Genomic DNA, 11,257 nt, shown 5'->3' with positions numbered 1-11,257 from the left:
GTAGGTAACCAATTATGAAGTTCAAAGTTCAAAAGATTTGGAAGGTAGCAGGACTGCACATCCCCAATTTTACAAGTGTATACGCTAATTTAGTGCATTTTAATTAATAAAGCCACATATTTTGTTTATATTATTATATAGCTAGATACGGTAGACTAGTGGTGGTTTGACATCAACGCCATCTATGTGCGAGCAGTAAAATCACGTCGGTAAATTAAAACTTGCACGGGAATGATACAAGATTTCGTGTATTAACTAATCCAAAGATGGCAGTATTAAATAGAACCTGAAATCTGATGGACATTTTGGTGGATGGTTTATAGCATATCTTTCTTTACTGTATTCAAAGTGCTTTCTTATTTTAATTGCATAGAATATCTAGTTCCATTCTAAAGCTGTCCTGCATATTTTAAAATAAAACAAAATACAATTAATTAATTATTAAAACACATAATTTATTTACACAAAGCATTTTTACAAGCCCTCATTACATCCTTCGTCAAATAACTAAAACAAAAATAAACAAAATAATGTTAAATATAATAATCATCATAATAATTACAAAATGTGTTCATAAATCTAATAGTATTTTCCTTTTCTAAACTTTCATTAATTATATCACAGACTTAGTTGCTAATGGCAAAAGCATATAGTCCAAGAGCACACGGTTAAATTATCCATCCGAGATTTAAAAAAAGAGATGAGGTGTTGGTCAGCAGTGTAATGAGTTCATAATATTATATCAAATCAAATATATATATATAAAAAGTCAAATCTGTAGTAAAAGTAAAAATCATAATATTATAAAGCAAATATTATGATTTTTACTTTTACTACAGATTTGACTAAAGATATGACGGCTATCATCTTATGTCAATTAAGTTTCACTATACGTAATGTGAAAATGTGAAGTTAAGTTGCTTGGCCATATTAAAAAACCTAAGAAAGAATTGATTACTGATGACGGACTAAAACGGCTCTTACTCGTTGTAGATAAAATTAATGTGGTTGACATATTTTTCCTTCAATGTTGTAATATTTCGCAAAAGACAGTATTGCCCTTCTCTCTTTCTTAATCTAGGTTCCCATCTCGAGCGTACGAAGAAAGAATTCATTTCTATTACAAAATTAATGCTATGTCTATTACATAAGGATTTAAGGCTATGGAAAGACTGTATATTTTATATGTACATACTCGTAACTAGCATAACAATACTTATTTAGACATTCGTTATTTGAAAAGGACATCATTAAAATAATATAAGTCGCTTAGCATAGTTAAGTACTGTACACATTTTACAAGGAATGCTTAAGAACAGTGTAAAAGGAATATTTAAGTAAGAACTTATAAACTTAACACTTCACTCTTACTTAATTGCTAAGATTGTTTTGTACGTTGCGTCATTATTTTGTTGTACTTCCTAATGAGGCACGAGGCAACATCTGTTACCGTAATAACAAGAACAAAAGTCTGGGAAACAAATGAAGGATTTTATTTTGTAATTTATCAGCAGCCCCTAACTTAACAATACTCTGGTACAGCCATAACAAGGTGGTATAAATTGCCATTGTCTCTTTGCCTAATTTACATAGTAAAATGTAGGTAGTTTTTAAAATGCCTACAAGAGGTTTATAAAAAACTTAAATAGACTGTACCTAACTGATGGTAAAAGCTAAATGAAATTGACTAGATGGCTTATTTCAAATTACAAAAATAATCTCCAGAAGTATAGTGTTAATTTTATACAATCTGTATTTAATTATGTTCAATAAGGATCACCTTTAGCTGAAAAGCTAATTTAAAAATATATTATTTACCTACTTACTTACTATATTCACAAACAACAAGGGTTTTCAGACTTCAAACCACAGAACATAGCTAACGCTGTCTTCAAACTCATAGGTACTTTTTAGCCATTGTGTTAAATAAACACATGCATAGTAGGTTTCATAAATGAATTATCTTTGTTTAATTTTTTAGACATAAAATAATACATTTATAACAGACATCTAGAAGATTCTATAGGGAGGCGTGAGGCTTGTCACCACATATAAATGACTACGACCACTCTGTCAAGAGTGAAGCGACAAAGAAGAATACAAACAATACGTTTACGAATGTATTAAATACATACTAACTATAATCTTAGAGTCAGTGGCGCAACGTGCCTTGGAGAAGCCCTATATCATAATTAGTTGAGGGGCCAAAAAGGGTAAACATTTATCACAAAAAAAAATGTCACTTAAAATAAATATTCAAATGACTTACTATGTATAATGTTTCCAACTTTTTGGAAACACGCTAAACCGGCGAAGAACTATGGATTTAAATAAATGTTTTTATTTACCTTTGTCATATCTAAAGTGAAAATTCTGCAGTTCTTTGTTTTTTTTTCCAAGGAAACACCAGATTAAGTGAGATTTTGGTGACATTTTGCTAATTTTTACTTTCACACGTAAGGGGCCCCTGTATTCCAGAGGCCCCATATCATTGATATAGATAATGCGATAGCTACGCCCCTATGCTTAGTGTACTCTATACGTACATACCTACGTTTTTTTCGCCTAAACGTCTAACTATCAATATGCATGATGAGTCTAGACACCAAAATGGCTTCTCTCTTGGAGAGGAGACTTTTCCCAGACATAGCAATAGGTATAACACAGTCGACAAGATTATATTCATAGTTTTTTGGGAATACGAAGTCTGTCGACCGTGATACCTAACTAATATGTACTTCATCTACATCTATTTTTAGTATCGTTTTTTATTATTTATTATTTCCTGTATTAAGTCATTATTCCAAAAGAGGTTATTTATGTATCTTGATTAATATAAATACTTATAGGTACAGCTGATTAGGCATTCTACGATTTTCCTTTTTTTAGTTAAATAAAAGTCCTTAACTCTAATGGCACCTGAGCATGATATCAATGTAAGTAATTAATAATATCGGATAAGACTTAAAAATGTCCATTTAATAAAATTATTCAACAAATCACTCGCAATTTCAATAAAAACGTTATTTTATTCTGAAATTGTGATAGACATGTTGAATATTATATTGTATAGTATTTCTTTTCCTTCATGCAGATGTTAGTTCAATTTATTTTACTACTGTGTAATTAATTATTTTTAAACTATAAATTTCGAGGCGGGGCAATTTTAAAAACAGAAAATTTAAAATTTTTGTTTTTAAAATTTTGTTTTTAGACAATGTTAATTTAGATTTTTTTTTATGTTCAAATAACGTGGTGCGACGGTTGATACAACGTATAAAGGCCTAGAGGTCAGAACCTACCTCAAAACAATAAAAGTCCGGAAATATCTGTTACAAATCTACAAAGTTAAAAAAGCAACTGTTACAATTTGACAGTCTGAAAACCCATTTCCTAACATTCATATAATACTTGTAATTACTAAAATACGTACTAGTTAATAACGTCCAATGATTAATGATTTGTAGCGATGATTTTACGAACGAAATTAGCAGATTAAAATATCTTTGGCTGTTCTCTCTTATATCTGGGTAAGTACCTACTACGTTGAAATGACGAGGTTTTTTTTTTAATTTTTCTCATCTCGCAGCAGCCTTTAGTCACATAGCATAGTTTCCAATAATACACTGTAATCTTTGATAGTGACTACAGTCCATGCAACAGGATTAAAATATTAACAGTAAAGTCTCGTCGTTTTATTGTGGTAGGTACTAAGCTATGTTTGTTATTACGAATAATATTCGGATATTTCGTTTTCTAATGTTCACTAAACAAGTCAATCAATACTCTTTACTAAACACGTCTTAAGTGAGAAAGATTAATAAATAAATAAAAATAAAATATTTTTCCGAAAGAAAAATGAAGTACGAAGACGAAATATTAACTGTTTTTAAATATTCGTAATTTTTGGAATATGCCCATTTACGTAACTAATAAATTGAGTCTTACTATTCCAAGTTTTCTAGCGTTTGACAAAAATTGTTGTTTTAATCATTTGGACTATCTGAATGTTAACAATAATTAACAATAAGTTGGTTTAACTGAACGCTTTAGCGATCGTGGCTGTGGCCATGGTCATCGTGACTGTGGCCGTGGTCACCCGTGTCGCTACCGCCGTGCGAGTGGCTGTGAGAGTGTCCAGCTGGAAATAAATACATTTATTAATTTCTCAATAATAACGTTGCATAAAATAGCAGAGATAATCATAATATACATGAATTCGAAAGATCATTCATCACGAAATCTCCAGAAACCACTTGACACTTGACAAACATGAAATTAGGCAGGGAGGTACTCGTAGCATATAGTAAGAAGTTATAGCGAAGAACGGATTTTACAAGAGGGCCGAATTAAAAAGTTCTAAGGATGTCTGTGGATGGATGTCTAAGGGTGGACGAAGTTGCAGGCATCTTCTAGTAATCCATAAATCCAGTAGGCTACGCATGTGTTAACGACATAGATATCTTGGGAAGAGAAAAAGACAAATTTTGGACCAATAGCGGCAGAGTTGAAATATCTCTTGCATTCGAAAATTCCTCGGTAACTAAGGATTTTCCTAGATAAACAGTAGCCTATGTTCTGCTTCAATGTCCAATTTAACACTATACTAAGTTTCACCAAAATCGGTTTAACGGTTCCGTGAAAAGGTAACAGACAGACAGGTTTACTTTCGCATTTATAATAATACTAGCAAACTCCCGCGACGTCTTCCGTGTGGAAATCAATATAAATTTTCAACCCCTTCATCACTGGTTGAATTTTAAAAATTCTTGAATCACATTACATTTCGTATTTTTTATTATATAGGACCACACTTTAAAAACTGTAACTCTAAAAATTAAGGTCTTTTCATACAAACTTGCAACCCCTATTTCACTCCCTTCAATTTTTATTTTAGAATTAAAAAGTAACCTATATTTTGCCCCAAGATCCATTTACCATTATACCAAAATTCATCTAGATCGGTACAGTCGTTTAGACGTAAAAAGGTAACAGACAAGCAGAGAGACTTAATTTCGCATTAATAATATTAGTATAGATTAGTATGGATAACTCATACTCACTCAAAAGCTGCAGTCCAAACATCAGTCCGAAGCCGACAACCGCGGCGATGTACTGTATAATTCCTTCCCTGTCGTTGCTCCAGATTTCAAAGAATATCACATATAATAGTGTTCCAGACGCCAAGCCTTGCAGAACAACTGAGTACACTCCAGCTGCAGTGGCTCCTTCGCCTCCCACGAGGATGATTCCGATCGCGATACCAAGTGGGGAGACAATCGCGTAGACAACGATGTACACAACAGTGAGCCACGTCTTTGTGCGAATGGCGACGAGCTCCACGCTTATACAGAAGGCAATGACGAGCTTGTGTGCGGCTACTGCACCTAACATGTACCTGGAAACAAACAAGACGTCTGATCAAGTCAATTCAGGGGCGTAACTACCGCCGTATCAGCCCTATCATTGATACTTTTTTTTTTTCTGATTGTGTAAGTGCCGTAGGCTCCTTATGGGACCTCAGCGGCGTCACCGGGGGGTTTGGGCGAGCGCAGAAGCATCGCCTGATGGGATCATTGATACGGGGTCCCCGTATTACAAGGGCCTCTTAAGTGTGAAAGCACAAAATTGGTGAAATGTAAGTAATCCACAATGTCACTTAATAAGGTGCTTCCCGGAAAAAAATCATATAAACACTGCCTATATTTTCACTTCAAGAATTACTAATTTTAAAAAAAAAGCAATATTTTTTCTAGGTTATGCATGCAGTCCAAAAATGGAAACATCCTACCTGTACATTAGTAAAGTCACTGTCATATTTAGCTATTTTAATTTAAACAATCATTTTTGGGACCCCCTTACTAACTTTAATATAGGGCCCCTCTAAGGCACGCTACGCCACTGTAAGTCATCGTCATTATCAGCCAATGTTAACGGCTCTCTGTAGAACTAAGCCTCTGTCTATATAGTAGAGGTGATATGTAGAATATACCCACTAAGCTCCAATGATTTTCATCGTCATCATCATCATCATCATCATATTTAATCCCTCTCAGGATGAGAGAGATTAGGCCTTAGTCCCACGCTGGCCAAATGTGGATTTTCAGACTTCACACTCCTAGAGAATTGAGAAAATTCTCAGGTTTGCAGGTTTCCTCACGATGTTTTCCTTCACCGTTTGAGACACGTGATATTTAATTTCTTAAAATGAACACAACTCGAAAGTTGAAGGTGCATGCCCCGGACCGGATTCGAACCTACGCCCTCCGAATCGAAGGCAGAGGTCCACTGGGCTATTACGTCTATGCACTGCGTTAATAGTCCAATGATTTTACGACCATAATCATGTGTTATGGGCCACTACTCAATATGGGCCTCTTGTCAAGGCTCAGTCACACAGCAGGCGATGGAACGAATAATGCTCACAGTATCTCTGCGTGATCGAATCAGAAATGAGATCCATATTCTTTAACACTTTAATTTTATCAATTTACTTTAATTTAATTATCAAGTAGGTACATAGATATTACTTTTATCAATTTAGGTACTTCAATTTAATTATCAAGTTGATGAAAACATTTTTAAGATTAGGTTTGCAATATAGCGCCACCTAACGTAGAGTAGTTCAATGTCTTACACAACTATGGTTTGCTATTCGACACTAGATGGCAATAGTAGTAAAAAAGTTACTGTTTCTATAAAAAAAATTCACTTTTTTAACAGTCACTAATTGAAGAATTAAAATGTTGATTATAAAGAAGTCGAATCTTATTTAGGTACCTACCTCTAATTTGAATCATAACTAGATTATAGTCTACATAGGTAGGTTTCTTTATTTCAATAAATTATTATTATCTATCAACCCATATACGGCTCACTGCTGAGCTCGAGTCTCCTCACAGAATGACAGGGGTTAGGCCAACCACCTGTCTACCACGCTGGCCTAATTTCCCAGGGAACCAGCGTTAATCCATCAGGTCTCTTACCATCATCCCGACTTATTCCTGAAGGGTCGACTAACGCAGATAATAATAATAATAATGTGCATTTAAAAAAAATAATATCACGTGTCTTAAACGGTGAAGGAAAACATCGTAAGAAAACCTGCATTCCATAGAATTTTCTTAATTCTCTGCGTGTGTGAAGTCTGCCAATCCGCATTGGGCCAGCGTGGTGGACTATTGGCCTTACCCCTCTTATTCTGAGAGGAGACTCGAGCTCAGCAGTGAGCCGAATATGGCTTGATAATTATGAAGATCAATATCAACACGAAGGAGAATGGTAAACTCAGAAAAAAATGTTGAATGAGATTACAAAAGGACTGAAGTACAAGACTAAAGTCTCTACAAATATTCAGCTCACTTACCACACATGAGCAGTGCTGGATTCCAGCCCAACGGCCAAGCCCTCGAAGAGTTCGTGTATTGACAACGCCAACACAACCAGCAGTCCACGTATAGCTGAGTTGACGCCGTCTACCTCATTGATGGGAAGGTGGCTGTGACCGTGACCTGCATGGTTGTGATTGTTCACTTCTACATCCTGGAAGGACAAAAGCATTTACTACGAATTTTGTAAAACTATACTTAGCTCATTTATGCAAATATCAACAAGCCCCGTTGGTCCAGTGTTCAAGTCCCGAGTCGGGTTATGAAATATTGAGCTTTTCTTTCTTTTAATAAAGGAGATGGTCCATTTCAGGTCCACTCTTGTACCCCGTCTCATTAAAATTTATAAAATACAAAGATCTTATTAAAATATATTAAAGTGAATAAATGTAACTAAATAAAAAGAAACAAATAAAATTAAAACCTAAGTTTTTGAGTTATATCAAGATGGTGCCCATTAAGCAACTATGACATGACAATTGACAGCAAACGTCAAATCGATTACTGCATTGAAAACGTCATCAATCCGCCATTATTACCCGTATTAGTGTTGCATTTCTTGGGAGATAATGAATATTCTTTCGAAAGAATTAAAGTAAATTCGTAGATTTGTATAATCAAAAATAGTTAAAAAAATATTTTCTTTTATTTCCGCTAGGGTACAATTGATATTGGCTCCATACAATATTGGACCATCTCTTTTACAGTCAAAGTTCTCAGCCCGAAGTTGGTTGGTGGTCTTACACCCATCTTCATGGATCATGAACATCTGTTAGTGGTCGTTAAACCGGTATTGAAACAACAAGGTCTAAGCTCCATATTATCCAAAAAGGAAGAAAATCTAGCACTGTAGACCTTTAAAAAGTTGTAGCTAAAAAATAACTGTAACCTGAACTACGGAAACACTAAAAAGTAAAAAAAGTTAACTCGACTCTAAAAAAATGTATGGTCTAGTTATCGGATGATTAGTTTGGGGGCTACGGGGCTACTAACACATATGATGTACTATGTACATTGCTTAATATACAGCCCTTCCTATTGGCTTTGCCGTAATTGGGTAAAAAAGTAAATAAAACCTAACGTTACATCATAACTGAGCTAAGTTAAATATGTATTACCTAATTGTAACTTTTTCTGATACTATAGGACTACTACCTAATCAGTTATTGATCATCATCATCATATCAGCCGATGGATGTCCACTGCAGGACACAGGCCTTTTGTAGGGACTTCCAAACATCACGATACTGAGCCACCGGCATCCAGCGAATTGCTGCGACCCGCTTGATGTCGTCAGTCCACCTGGTGGGTGGTCAACCAACACTGCGCTTTCTAGTGCGGGGTCGCCATTTCAGCACCTTGGCACCCTAACGTCCATCAGATTGATAAATGGATTAAAACAAAATCCGAATTACAAACAAAATAAATTCACCGGTTTAAAATTATTTTACCGTCAACGCAGTGGCCAATTACAGTAATTAAAATACTAGCCCAATAATTTTAGCCTCCCTAAATGGAAACTGGAGTAGTCTCAGTATTCAGTATATAAATTGAGCTACATTTTAACCTAGATTGCGGCGCATTTCATTCGCTTAAAATATTGCTTAAACGTAGATACGAGTAGGTAGATACTTCCGACCTGAATCTTGTACATAGTATGTATTCAGAGCCTGAATGTTGATTTTATGATACATACACATACATGTATTCTATCTATCTATACATATAATAATGAAACTGTAACAGGTGAAATTCTGTACATTGAAGATATTTTGTTAATATTATGTTTGCTGCAAGAGATTATTATAAAGTAGTTACTGAATTTAAATGAAACTTAGCGCGATTTGAGACCATAATACGCAGATATAATATAATAAAGATATAACACTGTCCTGAAATTAAAATCAAAAGAGGACGAAATGGGGTTGAAAATTTGTATGGAAAGTCCTCCATTTTCAAGTTATATTTGTTTAACTCTATCCCTAAAGGGATATGAAAGGATTGCATTTTTTATATATGAGTATAAATCGTTCATGTTTCGACTTATGATTTTTGTGAAATGATTAGTGGACTATTTATTATATAAAACATGCGAAAATATAAATAGAAGAATGTGAAATAGGGATTCAGAGTTTACATCGATTTTGACGCTTACGTTGTATGACTTGAATCTTACCTTAGGTAGCCTTATAGAGTTTGGGTCAATTAGATCAGCGGTAGAGTTATTGACACTTTTCTCTCCCTTGCCATCGACGCTGACTTGACTTCTTCTCACGCTCAGGTTCCTCACCAACGGGGAAGACTGGCCGCTCCTTCTTTCTCTTCTTCTCAAGTAAATGTGCACTAGCTCCTCAACCAGGTACATGAGGAAGAAACCGCATATCATCAGAAGTGGTGCTAATGCGAAGTCGAACTCTTGCATGAGACCCTTTTCTGTAACAACAGATTAAAGGAAATTTAGCAAACGTTTATACCATTTTCCGTGGAATTACGGGTATAAAATATAGCCTACGATACTCAAAAATAACGTGGCTTTCTATTGGTAAAAGATTTTTTTAAATTGTTTCATTTCTTCCAAACGACTCTACCTATTTATTGACGTATCCTGTGAGACTCGGACCTCGGCCTACCGAAACCGTAGAACTGTTGTGTAAATATTGTGTAGGTAACTAAGGCATTTTTTTTGTAAAATAATAATTCTAAATCCCGTACACACAGTCATATGCGTTTACAGTAAGAGTATCACTACATTGTTAACTCGCTATATTTGTCTCTATAACCCTGTTTATGCTTAAATCTTTAAAACTACGCAACGGATTTTGATGTGAGTTTTTAATAGATAGAGTAATTGAAGAGGAAGGTTTATATGTATAAGGTTTAGGAGGTTTCTAATTTTGCAAATGCAGGATGAACCCTACGAGATTTATCAAAATAGTGTACTAAGTATTGTACACATTGAAAATGCCTACAGAAAACTCTGCCATGGTATATGTCTATCACTTATGCATATCCCACGCTAATTTATTTTTGTCATTTACATTTTACGACAAATAATGGCTAATTTTCAAAGCAATTTTAACCAATACAGTGCATTTCCCTAATCAAAGTAAATACCTTAAATTGATTTATTATAGATCTATATGGCTCTTTACAGCATATGATTTAAATGAATATTTTCGAAGATTTTACAGATTTAAAAATTGCGGGACGTAGCGTTTGCGGCGGTACCGGCCGGCCGGGGCGGTGGGAGTTCACAGTTTTTCTGTAGTGTATTTAGTATCAGCTTTCCAATAATACACTGTAATCTTATATTATATATATACGTGATATCAGCATTGCATCCGTGCGAAGACGGAGAGAATCGCTAGTATTCAAATATTTGTAATCGGCGCAATCAAGGCTACATGCTGATGGAAAGTGCTGCATTCCCGTCTTAAGTTCGTTAATCAATCCCCCTTATTTTCGTTCAAAGATTATTATTACTTGGATCAAAATCAAAAGCACAGAATATAATACTAGTAGAAACATATAGATAGCGCCTAACCGTGCTTTACATTGGCAAACCGCAAACAGAAGCAAACTTTATCAACAAATGCTAACCAATACATTATTCGCATCTGATCAAACAATGGTCACAGACGTGATGTGAATATTTACTACTCGAAACACTAATAATATGAATCAGGAATTATTTATACAAAACGAAAAATGCATGTCGACTACACAAGACGCATAAATATGTGATCTCTTGACGTCAAAAGATGTCTTTATAAGGATTGTGTTTTTGTTGTAAGTTCCTTTAAAGGAAACAGCGTTACCAGCAAGCAGGCAAGTGCAAAAAGTCTGCCAAAATCAAACCTGATTGTTAA

At 34.7% G+C, this 11,257-nt stretch overlaps 1 protein-coding gene across 2 annotated transcripts in view; it reads right to left on the bottom strand.

Annotated features, from left to right (window-relative positions):
• Positions 1-430: 430 nt before the first annotated feature.
• LOC112046915 (zinc transporter ZIP1) overlaps positions 431-11,257 on the bottom strand; it is a 55,508-nt gene continuing 44,681 nt past the window's right edge. For both annotated transcript variants that reach the window (XM_052888099.1, XM_052888098.1), the window contains exons 2-5: positions 9,565-9,821; positions 7,367-7,542; positions 5,064-5,398; positions 431-4,141 (exon numbers count right to left, since the gene is read on the bottom strand). In XM_052888099.1, the coding sequence (XP_052744059.1) occupies positions 4,050-4,141; positions 5,064-5,398; positions 7,367-7,542; positions 9,565-9,821 (860 nt within the window). In that variant the 3' untranslated portion in view covers positions 431-4,049. The remainder of the gene's footprint in view (positions 4,142-5,063; positions 5,399-7,366; positions 7,543-9,564; positions 9,822-11,257) is intronic.

Source organism: Bicyclus anynana, chromosome 21 (assembly GCF_947172395.1).
Source record: "Bicyclus anynana chromosome 21, ilBicAnyn1.1, whole genome shotgun sequence".
Lineage (NCBI taxonomy): Eukaryota > Metazoa > Arthropoda > Insecta > Lepidoptera > Nymphalidae > Bicyclus > Bicyclus anynana.
The sequence above is the reverse complement of the archived record's forward strand: the minus strand, read 5'-3'. Positions and strand labels throughout refer to the sequence as shown.